The sequence below is a fragment of the Phalaenopsis equestris genome, unplaced genomic scaffold (genome assembly GCF_001263595.1).
Source record: "Phalaenopsis equestris unplaced genomic scaffold, ASM126359v1 Scaffold000143, whole genome shotgun sequence".
NCBI classification, from domain to species: domain Eukaryota; kingdom Viridiplantae; phylum Streptophyta; class Magnoliopsida; order Asparagales; family Orchidaceae; genus Phalaenopsis; species Phalaenopsis equestris.
This window is the reverse complement of record NW_018164585.1, coordinates 111074-133566: the sequence shown is the minus strand read 5'-3', so window position 1 is coordinate 133566 and position 22493 is coordinate 111074. Positions and strand designations below refer to the sequence as shown.

The 22493-nt window shown below is 37.9% G+C and overlaps 1 protein-coding gene across 1 annotated transcript in view; it reads left to right on the top strand.

The window, feature by feature from the left end:
• Positions 1-22493, top strand: part of LOC110021764 (vacuolar protein sorting-associated protein 18 homolog) — a 98217-nt gene that overhangs the window by 31109 nt on the left and 44615 nt on the right. The window contains exons 12-13 of the mRNA XM_020720386.1: positions 9874-9981; positions 19821-19981. Coding sequence (XP_020576045.1) covers positions 9874-9981; positions 19821-19981 — 269 coding nt within the window. The remainder of the gene's footprint in view (positions 1-9873; positions 9982-19820; positions 19982-22493) is intronic.

The following is a 22493-nucleotide window of genomic DNA, read 5'->3' as shown; positions in this document are numbered from 1 at the left end:
TAATATGAGCCTCCGATTGGAATGACGAAGTCTCGGGTATGCTGGTAGGAATGGATTTCTTGTTGAGCATCACTCCTCTTCGAGTTTCTTCGCGGCGAACTTCTGAGAAAGCCTCATGGATTGAAGGCATGGGACTTCTTCCAATAATTCTGCCCCTAACCTCATCAAAATCCTCATTAAGTCCAACAAGGAATTTAAAAATTTTATTTGCATCCACAATGTTCTTATACCTACTAGCATCATCAGGACACTTCCACTCTTGATCATTGAATAGGTCAAGATTTTTTTGCCATATTTTTTTTAAAGAGTTGAAGTATTTTGTGACAGAGTTATTACCTTGACGAATGTCACCAACTTTCAGGGAAAGTTCATAAACTGAGATTGGTTGCCCGTGTCCGAATACATTTGGGCCACATTCTCCCAGAGTTCTTTGACAGTGGAGTAACACATGTAGTTTGCGCCTATCTCTTCTTCCATAGAGTTCACCAACCATGTCATTATCATGGAATTTTCTGCATCCCAGGTTGCGTAGGATGGATCTGTAGTGGCTGGCTTACAGACTTCCCCTGTTAGGTAGCCTATCTTCCCTCTTCCTCTAATGTACATCTTCACCGGTTGTGACCAGCGTAGATAATTATCACCATTGAGACAGATTGTGGTGATCTGGGCCGGGTGATTTTCAGTGGTTCTAGAGGAGGGTGGCGCTGATGACAGGGTGGAATGCTGGATAGAAGTGGCAGAATCATTTGTATTTTCAGACATGATAAAAAAGAAGAGATGGTTCGGTTTTGCAAGTGGCGGAAGAAGTCCCTGAGGCTCAGGAAGTAGGAATCGGAGATAGGCCGAAGGTTCGACGGGATCGCGACTCGTGGCTTGCGGAAGCGAGCAGTGGCTGTGCAGGGACGAAGAGAAGGGTTTTTTTTTTCAGAATTTTATCTCCCACTCTGATACCATAAAATCAAAAATTGAAGAGAAAATTTTATTTCTTCTTAATGATTCAATTCAAGGTGCATTTACATATAGGAGTCTCTTCTTCTTAGATAAGGAAACTAATTAAATAAATTCAATTAAATAAATTCAAAGAAATTCTAAATTCAAAGAAATTCCTATTACATTCAAAGACTAATTAAGCAATATAAAAATAAGGAAAGAGAATAATATCTGTAGAAAAGGAAAAACAATAAATATTGTAATTTGAATTTTGAATTTTGAATTAAATCTTTTAATAAAAGAGAAGACAGTGATAAGATTTCTAAGTGGGAGTTGAAAAAATGATGCAAAGGAAACACCTCCCACCCCTCTACTGCCAAGATATGTTTCTGAGATTCCATCGCTTACAGTTGCTAGACCTATGAGTGGAGGAGTTCACGATGCAGTTTGACCAGTTGTAGATAATGTGTGATTTGGTCGAGCCGAAAGAGCACACCATAGCTCGTTATGGGGGGGGGGGGGGCGGAATCTTGTTTTAGGAGAGAGCCCCCCATCGTTGTGTTGGGGGGGGGGGGGGTCTGAATCTTGCTATTAGCAATGTGGTGCAGCTGTAATCTTATTGGTCACTTGGAGATGTCCAGATCTTAGCATTGAAAATGAAAAGATAGCAGAAACAGAGAGGGCAGCCACCACCAGTCAGGCAGGCATCCTTAGTCGGAGGTACCGGAAGGAGCACACATCAGGGAGTTGAAAAAATTAGTTCAGATAAGGATAGAACCACTTTTGGTGAAAAGAAGCTTGAGAAGAGCATCACACTTACTACTACCTTCGCTAGACAATGCTTTAAATGCCATGGATATGGGCACATTGCCACCAGCTGCTCTGCCAGTTGCGTTGTGTCTTTCACTGAGTAGGGCACCGTGGAGGAGGTTAACGACGTGGAGACAATTAAGAAACAGGGTGAGGTGTATCATTTTCCATCAGATGAAGAAGCACTCGTGGTTTGTCGGTTCATACAAATCTAGGATACGAGGGATCCGTAGTGGCTTTGTCATAATGTATTCTACACCCGCAACACTGTGAACGAAAATGTATTCAGTTGCATCATCGATGAATGGAGCAGCATGAACGTGATATCTATGCAGATGCTAGAAAAATTGGGTCGTATGACTCATAGGCACTTCCAATCATATTTTCTGACGTGACTAAAGAGGAAGAACATGATCAACATTTAAGAAATGCCTAGTGGAGTTTTCGATTAGGAGCCAGCTGTAGTATCGAGTGTGGTGTGATGTGGTACTAATGGATGCCTGACACCTATTGTTAGGGAGACTGTGACAGTTTGACTGTAGAACTCATCACGACGAATTCAAAAACACCTACGTTTTTACCGAGGATGCGAATCACATCGTCCTTCTTCCTTTGGCAGAGTCCGTGATCACAGGTGCCCTTGCACTTGAGGGACCAGTTTTGGTTACTACAGTGGATGACAAGACTGAGACCATTTCCAGACACAAAACAATCATGACAGAGAGTATTTTAAGATACCACGTTCGATATTTTGCCATCATGGCCACCAACATCCACAGAGGTTCTGGCTACTGTCACTTTGAATTGGGTTGAACTGATCGTGGATTACTTTAGAAGTATTCAACAATATTGGCGAGACATACAAACTCAATTTAGTAGTGATCCCCCAAAAGTGCTTATAGCTATGGATGTATGCTCGTAAGCGGAGAAAGCTCCTTCGATGCTTTGGGAGACAATGTAGTCGACAGTGGAATCAAAGTGTTGCTATAACCGCAGACCAAGAACTGGAAGCTTCGAAGCATGAAATTGAAGCTCCCTCAACCCTGAGAGACTGATGTAAGGCTTTGAGGGTGCCAGCTGAACCGGACGGTTTAACACAGGGTTGCTCCCCTATTTTGGGGGCTAGGGTTGCTTCCCAAGGGGAGGGCCTCCCCCTCCCAGTTATCTATTATATATCCTTGTTATTTTGTGTTCTAGAGTTAGATTTTGTGAGAATTTTGTTTGGGAAGCTGCCGACATCCTCTTCTCTTTTCAGACCTGTATCCGAGAACGAGTGGTGCTTTGGATGTATCTCGCTTTAAGGTGTTGATTATCCTCGATCTCCCTATCCTCCGCAAGCCGCTCGCTGCTCTTCCAAATGCCCACCTTCCTCTTCTTAGATTTCCTGTCGCCAACCTCACATGTCCTTCCCCATCCTGCTGCCCACATATCCTTGCCCCATCATGCTGCCTTAATCCACTCTACCCTACCACTTGTTGTTGTAACACCTCATCCCTGCCACACTTGCTGTCGTAGCCTCTTCCCTCACCCCCACTACCTAATCTTTAGCTCCCCGTATCTTCCCACTTGCTATTGTAGGCCACTTCCTCACGTCCCTTGCTGCCAGCTAGCTACAGGTTGCTATGCAACCAGCCTTCACTGCACCGTAACTCCGTCTAGCCTAACCCACTGCTACCAGAATCCACACCGGCACAGCCAATTACTGTCGCAAGCTCTGACTAGCCCTCCCACTTACTGTCCAGCTGCCAACCACCACCCTCTTCCTCGCCCTAGGTAGTTGTTGTGTTTGTTTGTCATTTATTGTCTGTTTTAACGAGTCTTCGTTGTAGTGTTTTGAATTTCAACAATTATATTTGATTTTCTTTCGTGGTTTTGGGTTAACTTTGGTACCAAGGAGGGAGGGAGGCTAAACTGGTGTTTTTTTTTCTTGGATTTCAATTTTTTAAAAATTTTTGTAAAGAGTGGGCTGGACCTTTGGCTCCCATGAAATGTGAAAAAGGCACTATGATGCCAAGATTGGGAGTGAGATTTTGCGCTATTGTTTGCTATGATTTGATTTTGTTGGATTTTTTTTTATTATATTTAGTTAAAAAATATGAATTGACTAGCTTTTGTGGGTTTTTGTTGATCGCTCTTTGTGCATATAAGCAAATTTCTCGAATTTTCCGTATGCATCTACCTGAACAATTTAGGTGGTGTTTTCGTCATTTTTAGCACTCTTGATTTGTTGACATAGTTTGTTACATTAAATGTGAGAAAACTGATGACTTGAGATGTTTTGAATTGAATTTGTGACAGTTTACTTTTTTAATGTCAATTTGGTCCGGCCTGCTTGAATCAACTGCAGAGTTCATTTCATTGGTAATTTTAATGCACCGAATGTATCAACCTAGTCTGTTTTGGTAAATGTTGTCGTTTGTAGTAATTTTCATTATATGTGATGCATTTTGCGAGATGATGCATCCCCCGTTTTCTTTCATTGCATTCAATCGAATTGTTTATGGGATTGTTATTTCTTTTTTTGGGTTTCATTATGGGATCGTTTCTTTTTTTGGGTTTCATTATGGGATCGTTATTGGGGCTAGCACAAATTTTCACACAAATGGCTTTTCTCTCTTGGACCTTTTTATTTTTGTGGAAAATAAAAATATTACTCTAGGACTACTTGTGGATGGCAACAACTCTTATTCGCCTCGATTTCCCCTTCTACTAATGTCACTTGTTTTACTAGAAACATACCTGTCGTCCACTTTTTCTTTTTTGGATTGGATAGCTACGAGTTGCCATTTCTTCTTTATATTACTTCAAATAACAATCTGTTTTCTCTAATTTTGGTTTGAATTCGACAGTAGCAAAGTTGACAATCAGCATGTTATCTGTAATTAGCCTGTAATCAGTAAATTCGGCTGTGAATAACAACAGGGTAGTTTTCAGCAAACAATATGTCAGTGGCAATACAGTGGCACAATCTACAAGGTTATAATGCTCTTGAAGCACATTAGCGGCAACAGCTTTAGGACATGTAGAGAGCACTTGCGGTGTCATATAGTAATCTGTGAGGGAATTTGCAGCTTTGTTTCTATGGATGGGATTTGGCAATTAGCTATGTTTGCTGCAGTAATTTAGCCCTTTAAAATTTTAACTTGAGATAAATAATAGATCGTGGATCTAATTCATTCCCCAATCAAGTCCCAAAAGATGAGAATATTCTATATATAATAACATTCTACAAATATTTCAAATTAAAGGAGAATCTCTGCATGAATTATTCTAATCTGATTTTCAATTTAATTACAAATTTATATTTTTTTTTGAAAAAAATCATATTCATTTGATTCAACGACAGTTTTCATATTCTTGATCTCTTTCTGATGTTCAATAAATGAACTGAACCATCCTTGCATACAGGCTCTTTACAACATCTTTGATGTAAACAATGAGATGGAAATCACTTGATGGAAATTTTTAAGAATAAATCAGACAATCCAGAATCAACTTATCTGATCTCTTTATCTCTTCATCTTCTTTGAATAGATTTTTAGATTGATTATCCACTTCATGATCTAATTCTCTGATTTATATGTTAGATCAGCAGTTGCATTTTATATCTGATCCGTACCAGAATTTCCTACAGGTTTTAAGGTAAAAAAATTGGTCGGGAAAATCTTCTATGCTTATAGTGTTGCTGCTAGAGGTAACCCAAACCACAAAGGAGAAACAAATATTATTTCTTAATTCCAAACATATTACAAACATGGTACGAGAAAAATAGGAAATAAACCACAAACTAATTTGACAACACAAACAATAAAAGATGTTTGTGGGGACGTCGAGGATGGAGACTACTGGACGGCTGTTGGTGGCTGAGGAAAGATGGTTACGACTGTAAGGAGGTGGCAGAGGTGATGGGCAACCGCTGGAACAACAAGATAACTTCGGGCGGCAGTCCAAAGAACAGTAGGTTGTTGTTTGGGGCTGCTGGATAGCTGAGGGGGAAGAACAGGCGGGCTGCGGTGGTTGGAGGATTGCTGCAAAGCTGAGGAGGAACAGTAGGGGGAGCTGCGGTGGTTGGATGAGGGCAGGTCGGTGATTGGGACCGGGAAGGATGGAACGACGGTGGATGGAATGATGGAACGACAACTGGAAAATGGACGTACGGTAAGTTAAATACGACCACTACAACCGGAGCACCACTCTGACCCTTGGAGATGCCATGTAAGATGAGGAACAACCAGAACACTTTGTCGCCTTCAGATACAACTCTTGAAGGGAAAAACAGGATGTCAATGGCTGTCCAAAAAGAACGTTGAATTCTTAAGAAACAAAAGTCCTCCTCCCCTAAACAAAACAACCCCTATATATACGAAGGATTAGGACTTTTATCAGACAATGCATTTAATTAAGAAATAGAATATAATAAGCAAATATTCATAGTAGACAATGTTTTAAAATAAGGAAGAGAATAAAAATAGTAAGAATTCATTATTTAGGCAATGTTTATAATTGGAAGAATTCATGATAGGCAAAGACTAATAAAAATAATACAAATTCAGAATTGGGTAGAATATGTATCCTTCTACCTTTGGCATGCCCTGAGTTGGAACTGTAGGTAAATGAGTATTCTCACCACTCAGGTATCAAGCGGTTCCAGGGGTAACTTGCTTCTCCATTCCTCGCAATCGGCTGAGTGTAGATGAGGAATTGGTATGGGAGGAGAGATCAATGCTGAGGTGAAAGTTGTGGCAGACCGCACCCTACTTACTAGTAGCTCTTCAGGAGAGACCTCATCTTTATTGTAGGACTTGGATCCCATTGATTAATTATTGTCCCCCTCAAGCTCCTAGGGCATTTTTTAAAGCTGAGATTCATTTCTCCTGTCTGGTCATCTGACGAGGGGTACCATACAAACTGGAAATAACCTCTGAATAACTACATGTGATATTCCAATATGACCCAAAATGATCCCTCTTCAGACATGCTGGACCTTTTTCCGTATGGATAACTCAGGAAAGGGTCTATAAATCTGAAATATCTACATTTCCCTTATATGTGTTGACCTTGCATGTGATGCTGGTTCCACAAACTCATAATTTTTGTAGACTCTAAGGTTGGTCCTGCTGATGTTTCTCTCAAAATTTGCAAATGCTGGCTCGAGACACCATAATCTCAGGCTCTTCTGCTTCCTATTACCTCAGAGTTACTACCTTCTACAACAGTGTCTGTTACCTCAGCTCGAAGCTTTATCTTAAGGCCAACTGGATTTGGTGGTGTCTCTTCCTCATCGGCTGAAAAATGAGAATATTCTTTGAGGTATGTATCTTCTTCCTGATCACCGTTCATTTATTTAACTGGAAGTTGGTTCTCCTCGTTTATTTCCTCACCGTCTTTAGTTCTTGCGATATCTTTACCCAACTTTTCAAAGATGTTGTGCTTGGTGAATTAGATCACTCCCCTTGTTGTGCATTCTGCCTCAAAATGTCTAAATTCGTGGCACTTGCCACATTTTCTGGCTCACAGACTTGCTTATTGGTTTCACTGGATAATAGTCAGGGGAGTTGATTGGTGTTGCTTTCTCTCCACGTCAGAAGCTAGAGTTTCCAACTTTTGAGTGTAGTAAGTTGGTAGGAACTGACGTCGTGTTTTTTGTTTCATTTTTATATCTTCTCATACCCACTTCAACTTTTCAGATCACGGGCGTAGTAGTTTTTCATTGATTTTCATCTTCTATGTCTTTAATCCATCATTGAAGTCGGCATATCTGTTGTGATATATTCTTCTGGGAAGGCTTTGGTTTGTATCTCAATGATGAAATTGTTAGGGTTTAGGAATTGGAAGGAAAAAAATTTTAGTGGAGGTGAAAGAGGGTAAAAAATAATTGGGTCAAGGTTGTTGATTTTAAAAATCAGCGAGGGGAATTAGACTTAGGAACACGTGGCAATGGAACGAGCATTGGGTGGTAAGAAGTAAATTTTGTGGGTTATGACGGACGCTAGAATACCCTAAGATAGGGCTAGGGTTGGGCTAGCTCTGATATAAATGATACTGGATGTAACCTAAACCACAATAGAAACATAAATATTATTTTTGAATTCCAAACATATTGCAAACACGATGCGGGAAAAACAGGAAATAGACGACAGACAAACACAAACAACACGAACAATAAAATGAGTCTGTGGGGAACGATGAGGACAGAGGCTACTGGATGGCTATTGGTGGCTGAGGAAAGAGGGCTGTGACTATAAGGAGGTGGCAAGAGGGATGGGCAGCCGTTGGAACATCAAGATAGCTTGAGGCGGCAGTTCAAACTGCAGCATGTTGGTGTTTGGGGCTGCTGACAGCCGTGGGGGAAGCGCAGGTGGGCTGCAGTGGTTGGAGGAGTGCAGGACAACTACTGGGGAAAGCAGGAGGGGCTTTGGTGGCTGGTGATTGGAAGCGGGAAGGATGGAGAGCGGTGGCTGGAATGACGGAACAACAACAGGAAAACAGGCATACGGTAAGATAAGTGCCTCCTCAAGGTCGAGCTACAGCCGGAGCTCTACTCAGATCCTTAGAGACAATCATCTCCTAGGACGAGGGATAGCTGGAGCGTTTCTTCGTATTCGGATACATCCCTCGAAGAGGAAAATAGGACGCCGACAACTGTCCAAACAGAATGCCGAATTCTTAAGCAAGAAAAAACTTACTCCTCTAAGTAAAACAACCCTTATATATAAAAGGGATTATGATTCATACTAGGCAATGCTTTTAATTAAGAAATAAAATATAATAGGCAATGTTTTAAAATAATGAAGATAACAAAAGTAATAAGAATTCATAATATACGCAATCTTTATAATAGGAAAAATTCATAATAGGTAAAGACTAGTAAAAATAATATAAATTCAGAATTGGCAAGTGCTAGAAAGGAAAGATGGGATGAGGAAAGAGAGAATATGAGGAAAGGTAAGGAGAGAAAGGAAGATGGGGGAGAAGGGGGGTCAGCGATTGGAAGCGAGAAGGATGGAGAGCGGTGGCTGGAATGATGGAACAACAACAGGAAAACAGACATACGGTAAGGTAAGTGCCTCCTCATGGTCGAACTACAGCCGGAGTTCTACTCGGATCTTTGGAGACGATCACCTCCTAGGACCAGGGATTGCTTGAGCCATTCCTCGCCTTCGGATACAACCCTCAAAGGGGAAAACAAGATGCCGATAGTTATCCAAACAGAATGCTGAACTCTTAAGCAACAAAAAACTTCATCCTCTAAGCAAACCAACCCCTATATATAAGAGGGATTGGGACTCATATTAGGCAATGCTTTTAATTCAGAAATAAAGTATAATAGACAATATTTTAAAATTAGGAAGAGAATAATAATAATAATAATAATTCATAATATATGCAATATTTATAATATGAAGAATTCAGAATAGGCAAAGATTAATAAAAATAATAGGAATTCAGAATTGGCAAGTGCTAGGAAGGAGAGATGGGACGAGGAAAGACGGAATAGGAGGGAAAGGAAAATGGGGAAAGGGGGGGTTGGCAGCCCACCTCTCCCGCGTGAATTGGCTGGTTACTCTCCAATGCCCTGCATCATATAGCTTCAACTAAAATGCCATTTCTCTCACTTTGTGATCTTTGCTTAGTCTCTAATGACTTCATGAAAATGTTGAGTTATTATTGATATTTAACTTATTTTTTGATTAGATTCTGCCAAGTAAACGGTTTTCACAGACCGTGTCCATAATTATTTATGTAACATTTGGGATATGTGAACTGGCAGCTAAATAACTTTGCTCTCTTATCTTTCTTCTATAATATGATTTTGGTTGTATTAGAAGTAATATGCCTACTTTTAGTCGTCAGTCGTCTTAACTGAGCACCATTGACAGACGGTCATCTTTAACCACTAATGTAGAAACTCGGGTAACAAGGAGTGACCATAATATTACCCTTTAATCTCTTTTTCCTGATTTCATTTTGCTTAAATTTGATATTTATGATGGCTATTTTTAATTTCTTATCGAGCACATGCTTTTTTTTCACCATATATGGCTTCTTTTTGCTTTTCTTAACTTCAACATGTTATATGCCGATGATTTTTTCTTCTTATTAATTGTATCTGTATTGCTTTTTTATAAGCAGGATGCTCTAAGGACTTTTCTTCTAAGAAAGCTTGATAATCTTACTAGAGATGACAAGTGTCAAATCACAATGATTTCAACATGGATTACCGAGCTTTACTTGGATAAGGTAAATACCTTTGAAGCATCATCAAAATCTTTATTTGATTTTACATTGTTGAATTGCCATGTTATTGTTATTCAGTTGAAATACTGGAAAAAGTGGCAGGAGCAGTTAATTCTCTACAGTGAGTAATTTTTTGTAGCTGTGTGGTTTTCAATGAATTAGGGTTAAACCAGTTTTTTCTTTATCCCCTTGTCTACTGTTTATGGAAATGCAATGCTAGCATACTAATGTGTGCTGTCGAAGATTTTTACTTTGTGGGCCCTTAAAACATAATGTTTGTCAAAACTTTTAAATTGTGATTTTTGACAAGTATTGGAGGATAGTTTGTTGTTTCTTTATTCTAATATGTATAATAAAGCTTCAAATTGAAAATATATAAAATCAGGAATAAAATATTTATAAATAAATTGCTACAATAGTCCCACATATTGGTGGGTTGGCTTCAAGGATTCCATGAGTCCATGCTAGTAGTGTTAAGGAATGACGAGTGGGGAAGTTAGGGAGGATGTAAGGTAGGTAGAGGGTGTTAATTATTTGTTACGGAATTGCTTTCAGACTCTTCCACAAGAAAATAAATGGATGCTATTTTTTAAAATTTGATTAATAACTTTTTACAGATAACCCCTACTTATCTTTTGTTGAGTATGTTCACGAGTTTTTCGCTCATATGTATTAATTTCATGCTTCTCTTTATAAAATATCTATCGGCTTTAATATGCCTTTTACAATACTGTTTTATGGGATTATATGAAATGTTAATGTCTGAATTCTTATCATGGTAGGCCTAATAGGGCCTTCCCACTAAATTTTTAAATTTTGTAGAATAATCTTTAGCCTAACAAGATGCAAATTTTTACTATTGATCTAAATCTGGCTTTCGTGCTAGATCTTGTGATCATAATTTGTTTCTCTTATTCTTGAAGTCACGAGGTTTTCTACTATGATGATAATAATGTTCGCATAAACTGTTAGTATTGCGACTTCCTATGGTGCAGCTGTTAAACAAGTATTATATGATTTCTTTGACTTTGTATCTCATGCCACCTATTTTATTATACATTAGTTGCTTAGTCTTTGAGTGTCAAATTCCTAGCCGCTAGACATTTTCCCTTGCTAGGGTTGTATCCGAGGGCAAGGGGTGCTTCGGCTGCATCCTGCTCCGAGTTGATGACCACCTCCACCTAACCCCTCCCACGTCTCCCTCTCCACTGCTCGATACCTTCCAGCCGTTCAACTTGGTTCTGCCATATTCTTTGTCTCTCCCTGTCGTTCCCTCCTTCTGCATTCGCTCAACATTCTACCTAATTCTCTGCTCCCCAACCTCTAGCGTCAACTCACATCTGATAGCATGCCTAGCTGCCTCCATCCACAACCCTATTTATCCTATGTATTGCCGCAACTAATTCTCTCCACCTGCTGTTCTCGTAACCCTTCTTATTCCCTCAAACGGCTCTCTTACAACCTATAGCCGCAAGACTTATCTAGCCTTTCTACTCCAATCGTCGCTTTCTACCTTCCTTCCATTCACTAACTTCCAGTGTCTTCAACCCCAACCGGCTAAACCGAGAACCCCAACCTGCCCCTACCTACTTGCTGTCGACACTCACCACTCGTTGACCTCACCACAGGGCGTCATGTCATTTATGCTTGTGCTGTTATTTTCTTCTTCTCAAGAGTCGTTTGTAAACCTTTTGAATCTCAACGATAATATTTTATTTCTATTATGGTTTGGGTGAATTTAGGTATCATAACTAGCCCAACCTAGTCGTATTCTAGGGTTTTCTTGCATCCGTCTTATCCCTTCACCAACAATTTTCTTTCCCATTTCGAAATCATAGCCAAAATTTTGACCTTACCCTGATTCCCCCTTCTGATTTTCAAAATTAGCAACCCAAAATCATTTTTTTGCTCCTTTCACTTCCCACTCCAACTTTAGCCATGCCACCAAGGTGATACATGCCTGAGCCTAGCCGAGAAGAGATACAACGAGAGATCTGTTGACTTCAGTGGAGGTTTGCATAAATTGAGAATGAAACCTAGGGGAAGATTACCCTTGATTGTGATGGAGAAAGTTGAAGGGGTAAATGAGACGAGAATTTCAACGCCTTATTTAGGGAGGATTTTAGTGATGAAGAAAGGCCTCAGCGTTTTAGAATACAGTATCTGAGGAGATCTTGAGAGGAGACATCATTTGGAGGACACAAACACTTTGTAATAATGGTGGATCTTCTAGAGTTCGATGGAGGTATGGATCCAAATGATTTTATCGAATGAATACAATCAGTTGAGAGGATCTTTAAGTACAAATAAGTGTCAGAAGATAAAAGTGTGAAGCTTGCAGCTATCAAACTGAGAAAGAGTGCTTCCTTATGGTCGGGCAACTTGCAGGGCACAAGAAAGAGAAGGTAGTGACAAGATTTCCAAATGTGAAGCTTGCAGCTATCAAACTGAGAAAGAGCGCTTCCTTATGGTCGGGCAACTTGGCACAAGAAAGAGAAGGTAGTGACAAGATTTCCAAGTGGGAGAAGATGAAAGCTATGCAGAGGAAACACCTTCTTCCCCACTATAGTCAGAATATGTTTCTGAGAGTACACCACCTGCGACAGAGAAACCTATTAGTATAGGAGTTCACAATGCAGTTTGACCAGTTGTAGTTGAAGTACGATTTAGTCAAGCCAGAGGAACACGCCATAGCCTATTATTTGAAGGGTTTGAAGTCTGCTATTAGCAATGTAGTGCAGCTGCTACCTTATTTATTACTTGGGGATGTCCAGACCTTAGCATTGAAAGTGGAAAGTATAAATAAAGTAGACAACCACCACTAGTCAGGTAGTCATGTACAGTCGTTGAAATCAGTATGAGCTTGCCTTAGGGAGTTGAGAAAGCTGGTTTGGATAAGGGTAGAGCCATGCCCAGTGAGAAGTCTAAGAAGAGTTGCACGCCTGCTACAGTCTCCATCAAAAAATATTTTAGATGCAACAGATTTGGGCACATTTCTTGCAACTTCCCGACGAACTAAGTTGTGTCTTTTACCGAGCAGAGAGCCATTGATGAGATTAGCGATGAGGAGGCTGCTAAGGAACAAGGGGAGGTGTATCATCTTCCATTGGATGAAGAAGAGACGCTCGTGGTCCAACAGGTCCTACAAATCGAGGATACGAGAGATTCATAGTGGCTTCATCACATAATATTCTACACTCGTTGCACCGTGAATAAAAATGCATGCAGTCTCATCATCGATTGAGGGAGTAAGAATGTGGCGTCCACACAAATGTTGGAGAAGTTGGGCCTCATGTCTCAACGACACTCCTATTGTTATTCTCTGACGTGGCTAAAGATGGAGAACAACGTTAGCATCAACTGGAGGTGTCTAGGGAAATTTTCGATTGGGAGCAGCTGCAAGATCAGATGTGGTGCAATGTGGTCCCCATGGATGCTTGCAATCTTTTGTTGGGGAGATCGTGGCATATTGATCGTAGGACTCCGAATGAGGGATTCAAAAAAACTTATTCATTTACTATGGATGAGAAGTGCATTTCCCTCCCTGCGATGAAGCACGAGATCACAAGTGCCCTTACCAGTAGAGCAGCTCTGATGGGACCAGTTTTTGTGAAATTAGCATTAGAAGATGAGAGGATTGAGAAACCAGCTTTAGACACATGACAGACACGATGTTGAGCATATCAGGATATCAAGGTTGATGCCTTACCTCCAACTTCACCACCGTTTGGGATGGTTCAGGTTACCTTCACTTCAGATTATGTTAAGCCGATCGTGGATTGCTTTCGGAGTATTCAGAAGTATAGGTGGGAAAATAGTAGATTTCCAGAAGAATGAATCGATATGGAGGTATGCTCCCAAGTGGAAAAAACTCCTTCGATGTTTTGGAGGACAGTGCAGTCATCAGTGAGATCCAGGTGCTTCTCGGACTGCAAGAGAAGATTCTTTAGCCCTGGGAGATTACAACAACGCCGTCACCATCAACAGATACCTAGAAGCTTCGACGAATGATGTCGAATCTTCCTCAACTCCGGGAGACTAACGCAAGGGCCATTGTTAAACCGATCCAACCTGATCTAGCTAGGAGGTTTCGATCCAGTAGGGAGGCTGGCTGGTTAGCTGTGCTGCAGAACTTTGGGCAGGATTTACCACCCCCTTTTCCCATATTCTCTCACCTCTTATTATATATTTGTTGCTTTGCTTATTAAGGTTGTCTTTGTGTTTTATGATTTCAGATTTATGTCTTTTAGATGTTTTCCCTTGCTAGGGTTGTATCCGAGGACAGGTGGTGCTTCGAAGTGGTGACTACCTCCCCCTATCCCTTCCCCCTCCCCCCCTCACCCCTCTCCTCCAGCTGCTCAACCTGCTAACCAATTAGTTGCTCCCCAACAACCAGTGCCAACTCACATCCCATATTACGCTGCTCGCCTCCATCTACAAGCATGTTCATCCCAAGTATTGCCTTAATTAATTCCCTCCACCTGCGGTTCCCTTTACCCTTCCTATTCCCTCAAACGGAAGCCTTATGACCTCTCCAGCCTCCTTACTCCAACCGTTACCTCCTACCCTTTTTCCAACTGCTGACTTCCAGCTTGCCCAACCACCACGGCTGAACCCGGAACATCAACCTGCCCCTCCCTACTTCCTGGTGGTACTCACCACCCTAGGGTGCTGTGTATTTTTTGCTTGTTGCTCTTTTCCTGTTGTCAAATGTCATTTTTGGTAAACCTTTTGAATCTTGGCAATAATATTTCATTTTTATTCTGTTTTGGGTTAACTTCCGCATCATATATTTTTCCTCTTAAAGCCACTTTGTAAGAAAGCATTTTTAGCATTAAATTGCTGTATTCTATAGTGTATTCTAGTATCAAGTGATAAACGAACTTTTAATAATATTCATATTAACAATTGAAGCAAAGGTGTCAAGAAAATCAGTTCTATTTGAGTGCATCTTTTGACAACAAGTTTTGCAGAATATTTTTCTAATAACTTCTTGATTTGTATTTTACAATCCGTTTACATATTGTTGGTTTATTTCCTTGTGGTAAGTTTGCTAATTCGTATGTTCTTTTTAAGAGCATCAATTTCCTCCGTAACATTATTTCTATTCTCTTTATTTAATATCTTAGCTGGATAGTAGCGGAAGAGTTCCATGTCATGATAGAGTTATATTAAAGGTCAACGTTTAATCTACATTTTTTTTTCTATTGTTTGTGGAGATATTTATCATGATTATTTCTGGTGAGTAATTTTTTTTATTCCTGATAAATGTGACAGTTCAAATCAGCGAGATCATTGCTATATTAAGTTTAGAAAATAAAGGGCTTAAATTTAGTGGAGCAAAAAGAAAGTATGAGATACATACTTATAGTGGGGCTATTAAATAACTCAGATCTGTTATTTACTTTAGATCTATCAACTTGGATGTCCATGAGATTAGTTAAGACTTGGTGATTATAGTTGTGAAATGTCTTTGGAAAACTATGCATAAAGAAATTCCATAGAACTTGTAAGCAAACTTTGTAAAATTGGAATTATGTTTGCTCTACTATATGGATTTAAGTAGTGGCCAACCAAGCAGTCGTTTATGACCATGTCAAGTGTGATTGTTCTTTTCTGTAGCCAGTAACAAAACATGAAAAGCAACATAAAATATAGGAGCATTATGGATTATTTATCAATAATTCAACAATACAAAAGCAAACAATATGATGCAAAATTTCTATAAACCGACCATGAAAATTCTTTAATATGTATGAGAATATGGATTAAAAAAGCTTTTTAGGCCCACGCCTATCATGAGGCGCACAAGTAACATGTAGATGCTTTTCTTTTTTTTTGTTATGAATAAGGCTTAATACCTTTTTTTTTTTTTAGTGTAAGCCTCAAGGCTATATTGTAGGAGTTATTTGAGGTAGACACCTCAAAGCAATAAGAATAAAAAAAAATGTTATATGATATCGTAATGTATTCAATATAGCTACTTCTCAGGTTCAATTAAGTTTTTTTACATTGGTTGAGCGAGATAGAGGTTTGTGAGTTAAGGAAGCGAGAGGGTGGTTTGCAAGTCGAGTTATAGAGAGCGGGTTGTGAGACAAGCAAGGGAGAGTTGGTTGTGTGAATGGGGAGGTGAGTAAGTGAGTGGGAGAGAAGGTAATAATGCTGGGAGAGGGTAATATTTTTTCTCTTGAAGAAGTTCAAAATATTTTAAAAAATTTTAAAATGATTTTATTTACATTTACTTTCTTACTTTGTGTTTTTCATTATTTTTAACTTTTTTCTTTTATATTTTAGATTTTATTTTTATTTTTTAGTTTTATTTCTAATTCTTTATTAAATATTTTTATTTTTATTTATTTTGTCAATTAATTTTAAACTTCTTAATGATTTTTAGTAAGACTATTTTTATGTTGTAGATTTTCTTTTCATCTCTTGGTTTTGTTTCCTATTTTTTGTAATTATTTTATTATGATTTACTTGATTGAATAATATTCTTATTTATTTCTTTAAATATATTGTTTTAGTATTTTCACTTTTTTATTTTATTTTATTTGTTTTATTGCTTATTTTCTTTTGTATTTATATAATTTTATATTTTATAATGTGCTGTCGTGCTAGAAGAAATGCTTAAACTTAAAAGTTCAGCACATAAGTTGAAATATCTAAAGAAGTCGCTAAGGAAGTGTTTGTTTACTGAAAATATAATTTTTTTTTTTTATGAGTTGTTACCGGTGTTAAGTGTTACCGGTGTTAAGTGACTAAAAGTTCACATGGCGCGTGTACACTTTAATATTGGAGAATGTAGAAAAACGGGACTTAAATTTAAAAGGACTATATAGATTATTTTAAAAAAATATACTAGCTCAAAAGAAGTAGCAAAAATTTTTTTGGAAATGTTTGGTAATAGTTTTTACCTTGGTTCTTTACATGGCGATTTTAGCAGCAAAAATTATATTATTTTTTTGTTTAATGCAGAAAAATTGAGCTAATGAATAGATTTATTGCGAATTTAGATAGAGATTAAAAATATAACTTTTAAGAAATTTCTTCCCTTGCTTTGACAAAAAAACTTTAGATTAAAATATGTTTATATATTATATGATTTTCTTAGTGATAATGGTTTCATTCGATGTGGTAAGGCGTTTTTTATGGATAAATACATTTTGCTATTTTGGGAATTATTGTCTTGGCATAGATCTTCCTAGCACGAATGAGCTTCACATATGAGCGCTAGATGAGGAAGTAAGGACAACTATAGTAATGGTTGATGAAGTAAAGATATGTTTTTAAACATAAGCTATAATAATGTAATGGTTGTGACAAGACATTAAAACCAAGCATTATTAAATTCTTTGTTAACTATCCTTATGAGATCTTGTTGTTTTAATATGTTATTATTTTTCTATTCTATTAATTAACGATTCATTTCTATTATTTAAAATGCTTGATGAAATTGTCGAAGGTGGGGGAGTTGGCATAATAATAACTGTTCAAGTTGCAACAAGCAATGCAAGTGCATATAAGGCTGTAATGAAGATGCTAATAGAGAAACTGAAATATTCTTGTGGGACCTCATATGTTGGCCATTAACTCAATTTAATTCTTGAGAAGTTAAGGCAGTTGTCACTCATCACAGCATAAATATGCTTTGTTCAATGCAAAAAATCATAAGTTTATTTATAACTTTGTAGAGTTTTAGGAATAACAAAGCCCTTTTAAAGCCCATGTTTGCTTATGAATAATTTAGAATTTCAAGAAAAAAAAATAGTAAAGGAAAACAAAGTGAAGATTTTTATGATAACATATTTTTCTTTTTGAATGGTTTTAATTATGTTCTTAAGAGCACAGGGTCTCTAGTGAAGGTATTGTGAAGGTTTTGTGGTGACAAGGCTCACATTGGGATTCGTCAATGAAACTATGAGTAAGACCAAAGAAGAATCAAAAGGACATTTAGGGGGGCATGAAGCCGCTATAAAGGGATATTGGGCATTATTGATGAAAATTGGGATACTGAGTTACATTATAATTCAAATGCTACTACCTATTTTTTGAACGTCAATTTTTATATGATAAGTACTTATTTGTGGATTAGTAGGTCAAGATTGGTTTATATGCATGAATGTATAGCCTCATTCATGAGGTTGAATATCTAAAAGCTATTCATCAACTTTGAATGAAGGAAACTTGACAAATAAGCTTCACCATGCGAAAATGTCTCAACTTCTGATTTCACCTATTTAAATAATGTAGAAGAATTCTTAAGATATAAGATGAAAGTTTTGTGTTTTAAGCACAAAAAAATTAAATAGAACCAAATTAGATAAAAAAATTTAAATGAAATAAAAACAACATATTGGGGCAACCTATATTGGCATGTGGAAAGGATTGCGTTTGAAGATGAGCATGAACTATGTGTTCTGCTTGGGATGGAGCTATGTTTACACTTTGACTTGATTGGGATGTGAGCTCGTTAGGACTCAGGAGATGGTTGCATTACTAAGAATCCCTTCATTGCATTGCAATTTCATTTTCCACACATTAAATCTTTAGCTGTTAAAAAGATTCTACTCTCGTTCTATTGCTTGAGAGATCGACTTGGGGGAGGGTTATCAATGCATGAGTCCACATTTAGTCAGGTTTAAAAAGATTAAACCCTTACTAAAATGATAATAATAATATATTAGTTGTAAACTCCCGAAAAAGCATGTTTTATTTAACTTCTAAAGCAACTATAACTAAATAATGTGCGCTATGCGCACAATAAGCTTTAGCACATCCATAGAAAATGCAAGTGTAAGGGGCGTGCCTCACTATTTGGGCTATAATGTATGCTATTTTTGCTATTGATATGTATGAGAGTAACAGACGACCATATTAAGATTTGTTGTGAAAACTAGGAATAATGTATTGATAAAGGATTATATGGAATGGTTGGTGTTAGTAGCTCCTACATGATAAATTAATTAGACGAATAGATAAAATATATGTGGAATGGTTTCGAAGAAAAAGGGTAGGGAAAATGTAACATGCATAGCAGCTCTTCTAATAAAAATTTGAGATAGATTTAATATTTTATCTAGAAGTTAAAAAATTGAGCAGAGAGCGAGGATATCCAAAGTTAACCTCACATAGTGTTTTAAGGATAATGATGATAATGGCCTTAAAAATTAAGTCAAAAGTAATACAGAGCTTGCACTTTATGTGACGAGCCGTCTGCCTAATGAGAAATTGTTTTTTGCTCTGTTCTATGAAGGAAACTAATAGATCCTTTATAGCTGATCTGTTGGAGATAATGTGATTCAACTTGAGGCTTCGTTGTCGTCCAAGCAATTTGACCTTAGCTCTTTTTCTTAATTTAGAACGGGCATTTGGTTCTGGTAAGTAAGCTTCAACCAATAATCTCATTTGCTTAGCGGTTTAGTCAATTTTTAGACGATAGTTTAAAATGATTTGAAAACTGTAAGTCTAAAATCTTAGACAGCACTCAGCAAATTAAATGAAAAACAGTAATCTTAAAGATAAACACCAAGTATTTAGATAATGGAGTAATACTGATTTTTTTGGAATTGTCATTGATTATTCCTGTTTAATTGTTGATATTTATTTTTGTTTAACCTGAAGAAAACTAAAAAAGGTCTACACACACACACACACACACACACGCGCACACACACGTTTAACCTGAAGAAAACTAAAAAAGGTCTGCACACACACACGCACACACACACGCGCACACACACACACGTATGTACTTTTCTGCTGATTTAACTATTTAATGTTTCAGTGTTTGGTTGAAGCTGCTTTACTGGGGGGTAAAGAATTTTTTATTTCACTTCTTGCAGATTAATCGTCTGCTACTAGAAGATGAACCAATTTCGGTTGCTAATGCACCATTAAAAAGCAGCAATGTAGAGTATCAATCAATTATCAAAGAATTTAGAGCCTTCCTTAGTGATTCCAAGGATGTGTTAGATGAAACAACCACTATGAAGCTACTGGAGAGGTAAGTTAGTGGTCACCTTAGGGTAATGGCAAAACTAAATTCAGTCTTTTATCATCCTTTTGTCTGCCAGAATGGCTCAATATATTTTTTTTTAATCCAATACTTCTTATTTAAGTGCAACTCTAGAAGTCTTCAATGAGAAATCTTCTGTAGCATCACTTATTAGACTTTTAAAACTATTTAACTTGTTTCCCGTACTCCTCTTTAGCAGGACCTCTAAGCACTAGATACCTTTGTGTTTTTCTTATTTTACTTGTTTATCCTCCATAAATATAACACCACCCATTTCAACGCCATTCCCTTTTTTATTATATTTTTGGAAAAAGGGAGTTGTTAGATGTTTTTTCTCCATGCCATGGCATATTCTAGATTTCTTACCTTAAACCAATGTTTCCTTGATTCCATGGTTGTTCTTTTAAGAGAATTTGTTCATGGTGAATCAGAAGAACACATAGACAATGCATGTTTTTCTTAACCATTTTTCAGGTTGAAGGTTGGATAATTATCTTTTGTTAGTTTTAGCAAAATGGCAGATGACTTTGAAGTGCCTCTAATTCCATTTTGGGTTTTTTAATGATAAATTATCTAATCAGTTTGATGAGGACACAGTCAATTTGATGAGGACACCTGCCCGCTTATGGATGGGAGTGGATGGCCTATCTAAAATCTGTCCAAACCGGTTCTCTTCTGGCTGATTCAGGGAATTCTGATTCCTTCCAATCGGCCGGTCTATTGCAGGATTATTTGCTGCTTTGTTAATGTTTTTTTAGGGCATTTGGCTTCCTATCTAAAACTATATTGCTAAAACCTCGTTTGAATACTTCTGGGTTTTGATTTATGTAATAGATACTATTTTCTTTAGTTCTTTATTGTAAGTGTTGTATCATTCGATCTTTCTCAGTCTGTGTATCTATAACTTGAGTGGATCTAGGCGGTGATCTATTCAAAACCTTTGAAGACCTACACCAGTTTTGCAGCCTACCTATAGTTTTCCTTATCCTATTTGTTTTCAAGTTAATGAGTGCACCGATTTCTTGGCCCCCATAATCTTTTCACCCCACCTTCCTTTCTCGTTCCACAACCTATCTAACCCCGTTATTGACCACCTTAAACCGTCTAGCAACCCTAGATCGACGTCATTTAATATTAAACCGATCATAACCTTAAATCTTTAGGGGTTTGCTTTCCCCAGTTTTAAAAATAAAATTATTATAACCTAATTCATCTATACAATCATATTTCTTAACTCTAATTGTATCCTCTATTCATAATTCTAACCCTAACACCCAAAATTGCTATCTCTATTTTGACTGAAATCATGATTGTGAGAAGCAAAACCATTCCGCCGAGGAGAAACATGCAAAGAGTTATCTAGGAGCTTATAATGGAAGGTATGCAAAAGGAGATTCAAGTACTACAACAAAGGTTTACCTCATTGGAGAGGAGATAACCCAAAGAGATCACCCATAGTCATAATGGTGACTCACCTGATTAAGAGGAGAAAGATAACTTCATCCACCTAGAAGTTTTTAGTAATGAGAATTAATGCTCCAACAATTTGACATTGAATTGCGGAGGAGAGATAACGAATTCGAATGAAGATTGACTAGCCAAATTTTGATGGGGGTCTAGAACTGGATGAAATCATTGTGTGGCTTGAACTAGTGGAAAGAATTTGAGTACAAGCTTATTCCCCAGGAATAGTTAAACAGATTGCCATCTAACTCAAGAAGATTACGTCCTTGTGATGGAAGAATCTGAAGCGTTTTTGACAACACGAAAAGGAGTAATATCAATGCATGATCTAAGTGAAAGGTGATGCATTGCAAACTGCGTTACTAACATGAAATTCTTAAAAATCCATAACCTGCTCATGAGAGATTTATTTATGGATAAGTGTACGACTAAATGTGATCAAATCTTATTGAGATGTGAGTTGATAAGACCAAAGGGGCACATAATGGTGATGTATCTTGGCAGGTTGATGCTATCACTAGCAATATGGTGCAGTTGCAGTTTTATTGGTGATTACTCGATTTACTGACACTAGCTGAAACAATTGTGAAAACAAAATTAGCACTAGGGGATCAAAACATCTTACTGAGAGCGCTAGACCTTTGGTTCATGTAATAAGAGTACATCCACTAGAGCACCAAATCAGCCCACTCTTAAGAGGAAATTAGCTAGGGTAAAGGAAAGGCGGGGTTCACCAACACCCCTTAATTTTTTCATCAGCTAGGATTTACTTCAAGTGTCATGGCTATGAGCATTCGCATTTGTTTACCCAGACAAAATAGTTCTCTTTGATTGAGTACAGAACAACAAAAGAAGTGGACAGTGACAATGGTGACATGAGAGAAAATAAAAATTTTAGAGGCGAGTATTAACTTCCCGCTGCTGAGGGTGAGATGTTAGTAGGGCTGTAAACGAGCTGAGCTTGAGCGAGCTCAGGCTTGGCTCGTGTTCGGCTCGTTCGAAATCGGCTCGTGTTCGAAATCGGCTCGTGAACAGT